The sequence below is a fragment of the Pseudophryne corroboree genome, chromosome 10 (assembly GCF_028390025.1).
Source record: "Pseudophryne corroboree isolate aPseCor3 chromosome 10, aPseCor3.hap2, whole genome shotgun sequence".
NCBI classification, from domain to species: Eukaryota; Metazoa; Chordata; class Amphibia; order Anura; family Myobatrachidae; genus Pseudophryne; species Pseudophryne corroboree.
The window spans coordinates 370182876-370200856 of NC_086453.1; the positions used below are offsets into that span (position 1 = coordinate 370182876).

General features: G+C 44.4%; 1 protein-coding gene across 1 annotated transcript; it reads left to right on the plus strand.

The window, feature by feature from the left end:
• Positions 1-502: 502 nt before the first annotated feature.
• BSX (brain specific homeobox) lies at positions 503-7523 on the plus strand. The gene is made up of 3 exons (XM_063942005.1): positions 503-869; positions 3244-3434; positions 6926-7523. Exons 1-3 carry the CDS (start codon positions 590-592, stop codon positions 7160-7162), a joined length of 708 nt encoding a protein of 235 aa, XP_063798075.1. The 5' UTR covers positions 503-589; the 3' UTR covers positions 7163-7523.
• Positions 7524-17981: the final 10458 nt, after the last annotated feature.

Genomic DNA, 17981 nt, shown 5'->3' on the forward strand with positions numbered 1-17981 from the left:
AGCAGGGAGAGCCCCCCATTAGGCAGTGACAGGGGGCTGCTATCAGAGACATCACAGTAGTAATATATAATAGTATGTAGCAGGGAGAGCCCCCCATTAGGCAGTGACAGGGGGCTGCTATCAGAGACATCACATCACAGTAGTAATATATAATAGTATGTAGCAGGGAGAGCCCCCCATTAGGCAGTGACAGGGGGCTGCTATCAGAGACCATCACATCACAGTAGTAATATATAATAGTATGTAGCAGGGAGAGCCCCCCATTAGGCAGTGACAGGGGGCTGCTATCAGAGACATCACATCACAGTAGTAATATATAATATTATGTAGCAGGGAGAGCCCCCCATTAGGCAGTGACAGGGGGCTCCTATCAGAGACATCACATCACAGTAGTAATATATTATAGTATGCAGCAGGTAAAACAGCTATCAGCACCTCGGCCAGTGCCTGTGTGATCTGTCTATGGCAGGATCCCACCCTCCGCCCTCATTGGCTCTGTGGAAGGGCTCAGTAGCCCCTAGTCCATCCTCATAGTCCAGATCCCCTCATCCTCCTCCTGCTCATCATCCTCCTCCTGGCAGCTCCCTGAATGCACAGACCCCAGCCCCAGCTGCCAGCCATTGCTGGGACCATGAGCTTGCACTTCTCCTCTCCTGCCCTGCACCAGGTGCCCAGCCACAGGCCGACCTCGTTCTTCATAGAGGACATCTTACTGCACAAGCCCAAACCCCTGCGGGACCCTTTCCCCACCAGGGTGCCCTTGCTGGACTATGGCTACCCTCTCATGCCAACTCCCACCCTGCTGGCACCGCACCCCCACCACCCCCTGCACAAGCCCGAGCACCACCCGTTCTTCCTGGCCGCCTCAGGTAAGTGTTGTCCGGGAGTGGGAGACACGGCCATATAATAATATATAATGCATTTATTTTCCGGGATTCCTTATTACAATCGTTTTAGTTTGTTTAGAGAACGGAAAAGTAATTTATATCATTGGTAAAATAATTCCGGCAAAAATTATAACCAGTGTAAATGAGCGGATATTACAGGAAAGCAGCAGAACGGAGGGTTGCGGGCTGCCGCATCTAGCAGGTAAGTGTGCAACGAAATCCTGATTTACCGAAGGTTCCGCTTCATGTCTGATGTCATTCTTATTATATGTGACTGTATACAAGGTGTTGGGCTGATGGGATAATGCGTCCCTTCCATACAGGAAAACAGGTATAGGTGTCTGCACCTGTTGCAGTGGCTTACATTTCATTTACAGTATTATAGCGTTTCATTATTATTATTATTATTATTATTATGATTATTGTTAGACTTAGTATTATCTTATTAATAGTAGTATTATTATTACTCTTATTCTTCTTATTATTTATCTTATTAATATTAGTATTATTACTCTTCTTTTTGTTATTATTAATATAATTAGTATTTTTTATCTTTTTAATAGTAGTATTATTTATTACTCTACTTTTTCTTTCTTTTTTTATCATATTAGTATTATTACTCTTATTATTATTATTATTATTATTATTAGAATTAGTACTATTTATCTTAATAATAGTAGTATTATTACTCTTCTTTTCCTTCTTCTTCTTCTTCTTCTTCTACTTCTTCTTCTTCTTATTATTATTATTATTATTATTATTATTATTATTATTAGCATTATTCATCTTATTAATAGTAGAATTATTACTCTTCTTTTTCATCTTCTTTAACTTATTATTATTATTATTATTATTATTATTATTATTATTTATGTTATTAATAGTATTATTACTATTTATATTATTATTATTATTATTATTATTATTATTATTATGTGAGGTGTTGGACTGTGATCGCAGGGTCCTGTGTAATGTATATTAATACTATTATTATTATTATTATTATTATTATTATTGTTATTATTATTATTATTATTACTTCTTCATATTATTATTATTATTATTATTATTATTATTATTTTATTACTATTAGCATTATTACTCTTTTTCATTTTCTTCTTAGTAATATTTATGAAATTAATAGTTTTATTACTATTTTTATTCTTTTTACCTTTTCTTCTTCTTCTTCTTCTTCTTCTTCTTCTTTTCTTCTTCTTCTTCTTCTTCTTCTTCGTATTATTATTATTATTATTATTATTATTATTACTACTGCTACAATTATTGCTGTAATTGTTACTATTATATTATTATTATTATTATTATTATTATTTATCTTATTAATATAAGTATTCATATAATATAAGTATTATTACTTCTTCTTCTTCTTCTTCTTCTTCTTCTTCTTCTTCTTCTTCTTCTTCTTATTATTATTATTATTATTATTAATCTTATTTATATTAGTACTATTCTTCTTCTTCTTCTTCTTTTTCGTCTTCTTATAATAATAATAATAATAATTATTATTATTATTATTATTATTATTATTAGTAGTAGTAGTAGTAGTAGTAGTAGTAGTAGTAGTAGTAGTAGTAGTAGTATTATGTGAGGAGTCAGACTATGCCCCAGGGTGCTGTGTAATCTATATTACTGTTAGTAATACCAGGAGCCGTCGCATGTGACTTATCCTTTACATGTTTCTGCACGGATAACGGGATATTGCACTGCTGCCGGACAGTTTTATCTCCATATTTATTAATATTTCGGTGCAGGATACATTGGCATATAGTGGGTAGTAACTGGATCATGCAATTGGGAGGATAATAATTCATGGAAACATACTGTACTGTAAAACCATACACCTGAGATACATATAACCCATGGTGTATTGCTAATACTGTACTGTACTGTAAGACCATACACCTGAGATACATATCACCCATGGTGTATTGATAATACTGTACTGTACTGTACTGTACTGTACTGTAAGACCATACACCTGAGATACATATCACCCATGGTGTATTGATAATACTGTACTGTACTGTACTGTAAGACCATACACCTGAGATACATATCACCCATGGTGTATTGATAATACTGTACTGTACTGTAAGACCATACACCTGAGATACATATCACCCATGGTGTATTGATAATACTGTACTGTACTGTAAGACCATACACCTGAGATACATATCACCCATGGTGTATTGATAATACTGTACTGTACTGTAAGACCATACACCTGAGATACATATCACCCATGGTGTATTGATAATACTTTGCTTTATTGTCATATACCTGAGCTTAATACCGTTCGTGGTAAGACGTTCTCATTCCATGCTTTGGCCCCCAGGTTTGCCGATGCCAGCCCTGTTCCCACACCACACAGACCTGCCGGGGAAGCACTGTAGGAGGAGGAAAGCTCGGACTGTATTCTCAGACTCTCAGCTCTCAGGACTGGAGAAACGATTTGAGATACAGCGCTATTTGTCCACCCCGGAGAGAGTGGAGCTGGCCACTGCCCTCAGTCTGTCAGAGACACAGGTAACCTCCAAACTGAGAGTGCACCCGTAACAACCTAAGCCTACACAGGACTGTGCACCCCAATACCCTGAACCCTGCACAGGACTGTGCACCCCAATACCCTGAACCCTGCACAGGACTGTGCACCCCAATACCCCGAACCCTACACAGGACTGTGCACCCCAATACCCCAAACCCTACACAGGACTGTGCACCCCCAGCACCTAAACCCTACACAGGACTGTGCACCCCAATACCCCAAACCCTGCACAGGACTGTGCACCCCAATACCCCGAACCCTACACAGGACTGTGCACCCCAATACCCCGAACCCTGCACAGGACTGTGCACCCCAATACCCCAAACCCTACACAGGACTGTGCACCCCAATACCCCGAACCCTGCACAGGACTGTGCACCCCAATACCCCAAACCCTGCACAGGACTGTGCACCCCAATACCCCAAACCCTACACAGGACTGTGCACCCCAATACCCCACACCCTGCACAGGACTGTGCACCCCAATACCCCAAACCCTGCACAGGACTGTGCACCCCAATACCCCAACCCCTACACAGGACTGTGCACCCCAATACCCCAAACCCTGCACAGGACTGTGCACCCCAATACACCGAACCCTGCACAGGACTGTGCACCCCAATACCACAAACCCTGCACAGGACTGTGCACCCCAAACCCTGCACAGGACTGTGCACCCCAATACCCCAAACCCTACACAGGACTGTGCACCCCAATACCCCAAACCCTGCACAGGACTGTGCACCCCAATACCCCAAACCCTGCACAGGACTGTGCACCCCAATACCACAAAGCCTGCACAGGACTGTGCACCCCAATACCCCAAACTCTGCACAGGACTGTGCACCCCAATACCCCAAACCCTACACAGGACTGTGCACCCCAATACCCCAAACCCTGCACAGGACTGTGCACCCCAATACCCCACACCCTGCACAGGACTGTGCACCCCAATACCCCAAACCCTACACAGGACTGTGCACCCCAATACCCCAAACCCTGCACAGGACTGTGCACCCCAATACCCCAAACCCTGCACAGGACTGTGCACCCCAATACCCCAAACCCTGCACAGGACTGTGCACCCCAATACCCCACACAGTACTGTGCACCCCAATACCCCAAACCCTGCACAGGACTGTGCACCCCAATACACCAAACCCTACACAGGACTGTGCACCCCAATACCCCACACCCTGCACAGGACTGTGCACCCTAATCCCTGTACAGGACTGTGCACCCTAATCCCTGTACAGGACTGTGCACCCCAATACCCCGAACCCTGCACAGGACTGTGCACCCCAATACCCCAAACCCTACACAGGATTGTGCACCCCAATACCCCGAACCCTGCACAGGACTGTGCACCCCAATACCCCAAACCCTGCACAGGACTGTGCACCCCAATACCCCAAACCCTACACAGGACTGTGCACCCCAATACCCCAAATCCTACACAGGACTGTGCACCCCAATACCCTGAACCCTGCACAGGACTGTGCACCCCAATACCCCAAACCCTGCACAGGACTGTGCACCCCAATACCCCACACCCTGCACAGGACTGTGCACCCCAATACCCCAAACCCTGCACAGGACTGTGCACCCCAATACCGCGAACCCTGCACAGGACTGTGCACCCCAATACCCCAAACCCTGCACAGGACTGTGCACCCCAATACCCCACACCCTGCACAGGACTGTGCACCCCAATACCCCAAACCCTGCACAGGACTGTGCACCCCAATACCCCGAACCCTGCACAGGACTGTGCACCCCAATACCCCAAATCCTACACAGGACTGTGCACCCCAATACCCCGAACCCTGCACAGGACTGTGCACCCCAATACCCCACACCCTGCACAGGACTGTGCACCCCAATACCCCAAACCCTGCACAGGACTGTGCACCCCAATACCCCAAACCCTACACAGTACTGTGCACCCCAATACCCCAAACCCTGCACAGGACTGTGCACCCCAATACCCCAAACCCTACACAGGACTGTGCACCCCAATACCCCGAACCCTGCACAGGACTGTGCACCCCAGTACCCCACACCCTGCACAGGACTGTGCACCCCAATACCCCAAACCCTACACAGGACTGTGCACCCCAATACCCCAAACCCTGCACAGGACTGTGCACCCCAATACCCCAAACCCTGCACAGGACTGTGCACCCCAATACCCCAAACCCTGCACAGGACTGTGCACCCCAATACCCCATACCCTACACAGGACTGTGCACCCCAATACCCCAAACCCTGCACAGGACTGTGCACCCCAATACCCCAAACCCTGCACAGGACTGTGCACCCCAATACCCCAAAGTCTGCACAAGACTGTGCACCCCAATACCCCAAACCCTGCACAGGACTGTGCACCCCAATACCCCAAACCCTGCACAGGACTGTGCACCCCAATACCCCAAACCCTACACAGTACTGTGCACCCCAATACCCCAAACCCTGCACAGGACTGTGCACCCCAATACCCCAAACCCTACACAGGACTGTGCACCCCAATACCCCGAACCCTGCACAGGACTGTGCACCCCAATACCCCAAACCCTACACAGAACTGTTCACCCCCAGCACCTAAACCCTACACAGGACTGTGCACCCCAATACCCAAACCCTACACAGGACTCCCAGCCCCAGGAGGTGACGTCTGCAGCCAGTCCCGGGCTCCTCCTCCTCCCTGCAGCCAGTCCTGGGCTCCTCCTCCTCCCTGCAGCCAGTCCCGGGCTACTCCTCCTCCCTGCAGCCAGTCCTGGGCTCCTCCTCCTCCCTGCAGCCAGTCCCGGGCTACTCCTCCTCCCTGCAGCCAGTCCCGGGCTCCTCCTCCTCCCTGCAGCCAGTCCTGGGCTCCTCCTCCCTGCAGCCAGCCCCGGGCTCCTCCTACTCCTCCCTGCAGCCAGTCCCGGGCTCCTCCTCCTCCCTGCAGTTGGTCCTGGGCTCCTCCTCCTCCCTGCAGCTGGAAGGACAGCTGACTGTGTTGCTGGGGAAGGAGGAGGTTGGGATCCGGGAGTGAGACGGGAGGCGGCCAGCACACAGGTATAGGGAGCCGACATGAGCAGTGTTTGCCAGGGGAGGTAGTGGGATACGGTAAGAAGTCCATAGACTTCTATAGGGTAATGCCATAAAAAGCTGGCGTTACCCCCCGCATCGGTAAATTGGCGGACGGGGCTTAGTATATTTGAAAATGTGGCAAAAATCCTGAAAACCAGGGATTTTACCGCATTTTTCTTCTAGTGATCCTGTCCTGTGGATGACGGTACTTTGACCAGGAAATATACCCTGGAGTTACAATACATAGGGCTCTCTATACATTGAATACACACCCAGGGGATTATGGATAATGATGAGGGTGTCTGTATTGGGAATATATTCCCGGGTAGGGGGTAAGTCTCTTTATTGGGAATATACATCCGGGGAGTACTGACCCATTCTCCTGTATCCTGTGTAGGTAAAAACTTGGTTCCAGAACCGGAGGATGAAGCACAAGAAGCAGCTGAGGAAGACTCAGGATGATAAGACCCCCAGTGAGGGCCACATGGACCCCGGATCCAGCGACACAGACCCAGGGGACCCGAATGGGGCTGATCTGGAGAAGGGGGGCGGCCAGGGGCTGTACCTGCCGGATGAGCCGGATGATGATGTGGATATAATTGAGGATGACCTGTGCCCCCCACACCTGGTATAACCCCGGGGGCCTCCACACTGCGAGACACTTCTACGGCAACTCGTGAGTCCAATCTGTGCGTGGTCGCCCTCCTCCGGGACTCCTGTGTGAGTGGGGGGCCGGGTGATTGTAGTGACGGGAGCTCCACCGTCTACTCTGTCATGTGACATTCCCCTCAATCCCTCCTCAGACAATTCTCATACAGTGAGATTGGGCGAGAAACAATTCGGAGCAATGGACAGAAGACGGAACTGGAGATTATATCCTCCTCCCATCATGTGCTGGACAGTAATCCTATGTCATCTTACACCTGTGCTGCACTGTACTCCTATACACACTTCCAGTGCTACACTGTACTACTATATAGTATACCCCATCCTACCAGTGCTGTACTGTACTGCTCTACACATCACCTTCCAGTGCTGCACTGTACTACTATATACCACACCCTACCAGTGCTCTACTGTACTGCTCTACACATCACCTTCCAGTGCTGCACTGTACTACTATATACCACACCCTACCAGTGCTGTACTGTACTGCTCTACACATCACCCTTCCAGTGCTGCACTGTACTACTATATACCCCACCCTACCAGTGCTGCACTGTACTGCTCTACACATCACTCTTCCAGTGCTGCACTGTACTACTATATACCCCACCCAACCAGTGCTCTACTGTACTGCTCTACACATCACTCTTCCAGTGCTGCACTGTACTCATATACACCTCACCCTTCCAGTGCTACACTGTACTACTATATACCCCACCCAACCAGTGCTCTACTGTACTGCTCTACACATCACTCTTCCAGTGCTGCACTGTACTCCTATACACCTCACCCTTCCAGTGCTACACTGTACTGCTCTTATACCCCACCCAACCAGTGCTCTACTGTACTGCTCTACACATTACTCTTCCAGTGCTGCACTGTACTACTATATACCACACCCTACCAGTGCTGTACTGTACTGCTCTACACATCACTCTTCCAGTGCTGCACTGTACTACTATATACCCCACCCAACCAGTGCTCTACTGTACTGCTCTACACATCACTCTTCCAGTACCGCACTGTACTACTATATACCCCACCCTACCAGTGCTGTACGGTTCTGCTCTACACATCACCCTTCCAGTGCTGCACTGTACTACTATATACCCCACCCTACCAGTGCTGTACTGTACTGCTCTACACATTACCCTGTCAGTGCTGCACTGTACTACTATACACATCACCCTGTCAGTGCTGCACTGTACTGCTATACACCCCACCATGCCACTACTGCACTATACTCCTATACATGACTGCGCTGCACCTCTTACCTGTCCCAGGTAACACAGGCACCGTTTCTCTACATTGATATTGGGGGAAGCACGGAGCGATGCAGCCCCCCCTCCCCCCTTCCCCTTCCCCACACTCACCACCTCTGTGCACTTTCCGACACTCTCTGTGTTATCACCCAGAGCCCCAGCCCCCCACCCCCCTCCAGCTGTGGGATAATGGCCCCCTATACCTATCCTGTCCTTACTATGGGTTTTAATGACATAATGTGGGGTCCCCCTATAGGGCTGCGGTTGGGGAGTGGGGTTTAAACTATCCTTACCTTGTACAGTCTATGGTCCTGCAGCTGTTAGGACATGCTGAGACTTATAGTCCCACACCAGCTATAGAGCCTGGAGAAATCTGGGTAATTTAGTGCAGACCCACCATGGTAATTGGGGGAGGGGGTCACACCCTGCAATCTACAGTGACTGGATCATTGTGTGTTTTTCCCATGGAAGGATTTTCCTTCACGGTGATTTGTATAAGAGGATTTCTCTATGTGGGACAAGGCAGCTGAGTACAGGACACACGGTGATATATGGCAATGTATCACTAAGAGGATGTATCGCATCTAAATACATCGTTTTATTGGAATAAATCTATTTTGAAGTGATGTCTCCGTCTCCTCTCCAGCACAGTATGAATGAGTGCACAGGTTTGAGAAATATACAATGATATTATATATAAATGTTTCACAATTCTCCGGATTTCGTGACATTAATAATTCACCATGGTAGAAAACTTTCCTCGTTACAAGTAAATGAGTATACAATGTCTGCGCACTTGTGTGATGCTTTGTCAGCGACAATCCTGTCACAGACACACATTCTATATTATATTACATTATATACAATAGTAACGGAATATTCTCACTGGTGCACCTGTTACCGTTTCCAGTCTCCGCACTTTCTTGTATAAATGTTTCTAAATGAACTTTAGCATAATTTAAAGTATACAGCATCATGTAATCATATATAGTTATACAATAAACAGGATACAACGTAAGGTTAAAATAGAATTTATTACAACACACGGTAAATATGATGCAATGTACTCTGTACAACAAATGTAATAGATTATAAAATACAACCAAATCTAATAGAGTATAAAATACAATATTGTGAAAATTCTAAACAAAACACCTTAATAAAATAGTATGATAGTGCAACTGTAAATAACACAATACAACATAGCACAACACTTGTTACACAATACACTATAATAAAATACGTTACATGTATAGCAATAAAAAATGAATAATAGAAAATATAGTATTAAAAAAGCAAAACACAATACAATACTCCTAATAGCAGCACAATAAAATACAATCCACAGTAATAGATAGCTATATATATATATATATATATATACACACATATATATTTATATCTATCTAAATATAAATATATACATAAAATTACTCAGTTGAATTTACAGTAATATAATACACTGATTACATTTAATTCAAACAATAAATAGACTATATAATACACAATATACAGTAAAATGCAATACATATATAAAATAAAATTATATAATATTAGTGTATATTTTTGCTGTCATTTATTTTATTTTGTTGCATGCTATGTATTGTATTACTGTATATCTTATTAAATAATGTATATTGATTTTAATTTCATACATGTATTATACTTTTACTGTATATTGTGTATGGTCTATTTATTGTTTGAAATAAAAGTAATCAGTGTATTATATTACTGTATATTCAATTGAGTAATGTATTTAATAAGATATACAGTAATACAATATACAGTATGCAATAAAATAAAATAAATGACACCATAAATATCCACTAATGCGGTGTTCAATAAATGTACAACACAACATATAATAATAATAATAATAATAATAATAATAATAATAATAGTATGCATTAAAATACAATATAATAAACATAAAATTAAATATACTGTTATGCCATTCCCAGTATATAAAAAAATTAAATATATAAAATGCAATAAAATATATAGTAATATAATGCACAGAATGATACAAAATAATATTAACCACACCAAAAATATCCAATAAAGCAGTATATAATTAAAAAATACACCAAAATTTACAAAAAATAAAATACAATATAGTACACAACATATAATAAATTATATTGCTATGCAATTATTAGTATAGAAAACATACAGTATGCAATTAAATATACAAGATCATTCAGAATGTCCAATAAAATATACAGTGCTTTAATATACAATATACAATATAAATACATAACATACAATAAAATATACACTAATATATACTATACAGAAGATATTTCATCGTATACTGTGCACTATACAGAAAATATTTTATCGTATACTGTGCATTTTTTTATTCTACTATATACTGGGTATAGTAGAACTGTAAAGTTATAGTGTTTTGTACACAGTTTTATTTTCTTAATAGTGGGGAAAAATACTGTATATTTTATTGTATGTTCTGTATTGTATTACAACACAACACAGTACTAGCAATCCCAGTATATTGTAGAATAAAAAGAAATGCACAAAATATGACAAAATACCCGGTAATAGAATATAGTTAACAATAATATATACCGTAACACAATAGACAATAATGTATAGAGTAATATAATAGACAGTAAAATACATATCATACTACATATAAATATATATATATATATATATAAATATAAAAATAAAAATATATTTACATATATATATATATATATATATATATATGTATATATAGATATATTTATATATACGTATAAATATATATATATATATGTATATATAGATATATTTATATATATGTATATATAGATATATTTATATATACGTATAAATATATATATATATATATATATATATATACATATATATATATATATAAAGACTGTAAGGACCGGCACTCCCCCTCCAAGACTCAGTGCTTAGGTGCCATCTCAGGTAGGAATGGGTAGAGAGGACAAGTAAAGCGGCAATCTAAGTCTGTCAAAAGTCAAATATATTTCACACACAAAGTGATCCGACGTTTCGGGGTCCAAGCGCCCCTTTGTCAATGTGAACAAAGGGGCGCTTGGACCCCGAAACGTCGGATCACTTTGTGTGAAATATATTTGACTTTTGACAGACTTAGAGTGCCGCTTTACTTGTCCTCTCTCTCTCTCTCTCTCTCTCTCTCTCTCTCTCTCTCTATATATATATATATATATATAACCACCAGATACTAGGCGGCACTCAGAGACTCTTCAAACAATCGGTTTAAAGTGCATAAAAGCCCCGTAGGGCGTGCTTTATTCGTGACGTTTCGGGGACAGCTTCCCCTTCTTCAGACAAAGCAAACAGTGAAAAACATTGCATATATAACAGTAACGGACTTACCCCCTTCCTGCCTGCTCCCGCGGGCTCCCGATTGCTTGAAGAGTCTCTGAGTGCCGCCTAGTATCTGGTGGTTATGCATATCTGGGGTATTGTCCCCTGAGGAAGGCACCGCAGCCGGGGAAGTGAGGTCAGGAGTGCCGGAAGACTCTTTGGTTGCTACATATATATATATATATATATATATGTACAGTATATACAGTATACACTGTGTGTGTACATATATATATACGTATATATAAATATATATCATTTTTGAGACTGCAAAATATTATTTAATATTTAATGTATGAAATATATTATTTCTATGCGATTGTTCCAAATCCGAAATTCTTCAGTAATTATTAGATTATTACATGCAATACATGTGATGAGAACTTCTGCAATTAGCCTACTGTATATAGATTATATCTCACTGTATGGACAGGAATCATATAGCTACCTACTGAGGCTGGCCTATGTGAGGAACTCGGGTACCGCGACATTCGGAAGTTCCTCAATGAGTGCCGACACAGACACATTGTACTGCTATACGGGTGTGTATCATTGGATCAACCCTAACTAGGCAGACAGTCATTAGGTCGACTACTAGTGGTCGACAGTGACTAGGTCAACACCTGGAATAGGTCGACGTGGTCATGAGGTCGACAGGAAAAAGTCAACATGGAAAAAGATCGACATGAGTTTTTGGAGTTTATTCGGAGTCGTTTTTTCGTAAAGCCCAATTAGAGCACCATGTCCCCTCGCATGGTGCCGCGCTACGCTGCCGCTGCGCTCGGCACAGGTTACTATTCCCAATCGTAGTCCACAAGGATCAGAAAGTAAGAAAAAGTTTAAAACATGAAAACAAAATTGTGTCAGTCTTTGCCAGGTCAGCCTACTGACCATGTCCACCTAATGCATGTCGACCAATAGTGGTCAGCCTTCTGACTGTCGACCTAAGCTATACACCCCACCATGCCACTTCTGCACTGTACTGCTATACACTTAACCCTGTCAGTGCTGCACTGTACTCCTATACACATCACCCTGTCAGTGCTGCACTGTATTGCTATACACATCACTCTGTCAGTGCTGCACTGTACTCCTATACACATCACCCTGTCAGTGCTGCACTGTACTGCTATACACATCACCCTGTCAGTGCAGCTTTGTACTCCTATACACACCACCCTGTCAGTGCTGCATTGTACTACTATACACCTCACCATGCTACTTCTGCACTGTACTGCTATACACATCACCCTGTCAGTGCAGCTCTGTACTCCTATACACACCACCCTGTCAGTGCTGCATTGTACTGCTATACACATCACCCTGTCAGTGCAGCTCTGTACTCCTATACACATCATCATGTCAGTTCTGCACTGTACTGCTATACACATAACCCTGTCAGTGCTGCACTGTACTGCTATACACATCACCCTGTCAGTGCAGCTCTGTACTCCTATACACTCCACCCTGTCAGTGCTGCATTGTACTGCTATACACCTCACCATGCCACTTCTGCACTGTACTGCTATACACATTACCCTGTCAGTGCAGCTCTGTACTCCTATACACATTATCCTGTCAGTGCTGCACTGTACTGCTATACACATCACCCTGTCAGTGCAGCTCTGCATTCCTAAACACACCACCCTGTCAGTGCTGCTATACACACCACCCTGTCAGTGCAGCTCTGTACTGCTATACACATCACCCTGTCAGTGCTGCACTGTACTGCTAAACACATCACCCTGTCAGTGCTGCACTGTACTGCTATACACATCACCCTATGAGTGCTGTACTGTACTCCTATACACATCACCCTGTCACTACTGCACTGTACTGCTATACACATCACCCTGTCAGTGCTGCACTGTACTCCTATGCACATCACCCTGTCAGTGTTAGATTGTACTGCTATCTACCCCTCCATGTCACTACTGCACTGTACTGCTATACACATCACCCTGTCAGTGCTGCACTGTACTCCTATACACATCACCCTGTCAGTGCTGCACTGTACTACTATACACATCACCCTGTCTGTGCTGCACTGTACTACTATACACATCACCCTGTCAGTGCTGCATTGTACTGCTATACACCACACCCTGCCACTACTGCCCTGTACTCCTATACACATCACCCTGTCAGTGCTGCACTATACCACTATACATATAAATCTGTCAGTGCTGCATTGTACTGCTATACACCCCTCCATGCCATTACTGCACTGTACTGCTATACACCCCTCCATGTCATTACTGCACTGTACTCCTATAAACATCACCCTGTCAGTACTACTCTGTACTCCTATACACATCATCCTGTCAGTGCTGCACTGTACTACTATACACATCACCCTGTCAGTGCTGCATTGTACTGCTATACACCCCACCATGCCACTACTGCACTGTACTTCTATACACATCACCATGTCAGTGCTGCATTGTACTTCAATGCACATCAACCTGTCAGTTCTGCGTTGTACTTCTATACACATCACCCTGTCAGTGCTGCACTGTACTAATACACAGACCACCCTGTCAGTGCTGTACTGCTACAAACATCACCCTGTCAGTGCTGCACTGTACTGCTATACACATCATCCTGTCAGTGCTGTACTGTACTCCTATACACATCACCCTGTCAGTGCTGTACTGTACTCCTATACACATCACCCTGTCAGTGCTGCACTGTACTGCTATACACATCACCCTGTCAGTGCTGCACTGTACTGCTATACACATCACCCTGTCAGTGCTGCACTGTACTGCTATACACATCACCCTGTCAGTGCTGCTCTGTACTCCGATACACACCACCCTGCCAGTGCTGCATTGTACTGCTATACACCTCACCATGCCACTTCTGCACTGTACTGCTATACACATCACCCTGTCAGTGCTGCACTGTACTGCTATACACATCACCCTGTCAGTGCAGCTCTGTAATCCTATACACAGCACCCTGTCAGTGCAGCTCTGTACTCCTATAATACACATCACCCTGTCAGTGCTGCACTGTACTGCTGTACACATCACCCTGTCAGTGCATCTCTGTACTCCTATACACATCACCCTGTCAGTGCTGCATTGTACTGCTATACACCTCACCATGCCACTTCTGCACTGTACTGCTATACGCATCACCCTGTCAGTGCAGCTCTGTACTCCTATACACATCATCCTGTCAGTGCTGTACTGTACTGCTATACACATCACCCTGTCAGTGCTGCATTGTAATCCTATACACATCACCCTGTCAGTGCAGCTCTGTACTCCTATACACACCACCCTGGTCAGTGCTGCATTGTACTGCTATACACACCACCCAGTCAGTGCAGCTCTGTACTCCTATACACATCACCCAGTCAGTGCTGCACTGTACTGCTATACACATTACCCTGTCTGTGCTGCACTGTACTACTATACACATCACCCTGGCAGTGCTGCATTGTACTGCTATACACCACACCCTGCCACTACTGCCCTGTACTCCCATACACATCACCCTGTCAGTGCTGCACTATACCACTATACACATCAATCTGTCAGTGCTGCATTGTACTGCTATACACCCCTCCATGCCATTACTGCACTGTACTCCTATAAACATCACCCTGTCAGTACTACTCTGTACTCCTATACACACCATTCTGTCAGTGCTGCACTGTACTACTATACACATCACCCTGTCAGTGCTGCACTGTACTCCTATACACATCACTCTGTCAGTGCTGCACTGTACTCCAATTCACATCACCCTGTCAGTGCTGCACTATACTCCTATACACATCACCCTGTCAGTGCTGCATTGTACTGCTATACCCCCCACCATGCCACTACTGTACTTCTATGCACATCCCCTGTCAGTGCTGCTCTGTACTCCTATACACATCACCCTGTCAGTGCTGCACTGTACTGCTATACACATCACCCTGTCAGTGCTGCATTGTACTGCTATACACCCCACCATGCCACTACTGCACTGTACTTCTATACACATCACCCTATCAGTGCTGCCCTGGACTCCTATACAGATCATTCTGTCAGTGCTGCACTGTACTACTATACACATCACCCTGTCAGTGCTGCACTGTACTGCTATACACATCACCCTGTCAGTGCTGCATTGTACTGCTATACACCCCACCATGCCACTACTGCACTGTACTTCTGTACACATCACCCTGTCAGTGCTGCCCTGGACTCCTATACAGATCATTCTGTCAGTGCTGCACTGTACTGCTATACACATCACCCTGTCAGTGCTGCACTGTACTGCTATACACATCACCCTGTCAGTGCTGCATTGTACTGCTATACACCCCACCATGCCACTACTGCACTGTACTTCTATACACATCACTCTGTCAGTGCTGCACTGTACTGCTATACACATCACCCTGTCAGTGCTGCACTGTACTACTATACACATTACCCTGTCTGTGCTGCACTGTACTACTATACACATCACCCTGTCAGTGCTGCATTGTACTGCTATACACCACACCCTGCCACTACTGCCCTGTACTCCCATACACATCACCCTGTCAGTGCTGCACTGTACTGCTATACACATCACCCTGTCAGTGCTGCACTGTACTACTATACACATTACCCTGTCTGTGCTGCACTGTACTACTATACACATCACCCTGGCAGTGCTGCATTGTACTGCTATACACCACACCCTGCCACTACTGCCCTGTACTCCCATACACATCACCCTGTCAGTGCTGCACTATACCACTATACACATCAATCTGTCAGTGCTGCATTGTACTGCTATACACCCCTCCATGCCATTACTGCACTGTACTCCTATAAACATCACCCTGTCAGTACTACTCTGCACTCCTATACACATCATTCTGTCAGTGCTGCACTGTACTACTATACACATCACCCTGTCAGTGCTGCACTGTACTCCTATACACATCACTCTGTCAGTGCTGCACTGTACTCCTATTCACATCACCCTGTCAGTGCTGCACTATACTCCTATACACATCACCCTGTCAGTGCTGCATTGTACTGCTATACCCCCCACCATGCCACTACTGCACTGTACTTCTATGCACATCCCCTGTCAGTGCTGCTCTGTACTCCTATACACATCACCCTGTCAGTGCTGCACTGTACTGCTATACACATCACCCTGTCAGTGCTGCATTGTACTGCTATACACCCCACCATGCCACTACTGCACTGTACTTCTATACACATCACCCTGTCAGTGCTGCCCTGGACTCCTATACAGATCATTCTGTCAGTGCTGCACTGTACTACTATACACATCACCCTGTCAGTGCTGCACTGTACTGCTATACACATCACCCTGTCAGTGCTGCATTGTACTGCTATACACCCCACCATGCCACTACTGCACTGTACTTCTATACACATCACCCTGTCAGTGCTGCCCTGGACTCCTATACAGATCATTCTGTCAGTGCTGCACTGTACTGCTATACACATCACCCTGTCAGTGCTGCACTGTACTGCTATACACATCACCCTGTCAGTGCTGCATTGTACTGCTATACACCCAACCATGCCACTACTGCACTGTACTTCTATACACATCACCCTGTCAGTGCTGCACTATACTGCTATACACATCACCCTGTCAATGCTGTACTGTACTAATATACACATCACGCTGCCAGTGCTGCACTGTACTCCTATTCACATCACCCTATCAGTGCTGCACTATACTCCTATACACATCACCCTGTCAGTGCTGCATTGTACTGCTATACACCCCACCATGCCACTACTGCACTGTACTCCTATACACATCACCCTGTCAGTGCTGCACTGTACTGCTATACACCCCACCATGCCACTACTGCACTGTACTTCTATACACATCACCCTGTCAGTGCTGCCCTGGACTCCTATACAGATCATTCTGTCAGTGCTGCACTGTACTGCTATACACATCACCCTGTCAGTGCTGCACTGTACTGCTATACACATCACCCTGTCAGTGCTGCATTGTACTGCTATACACCCAACCATGCCACTACTGCACTGTACTTCTATACACATCACCCTGTCAGTGCTGCACTATACTGCTATACACATCACCCTGTCAATGCTGTACTGTACTAATATACACATCACGCTGCCAGTGCTGCACTGTACTCCTATTCAC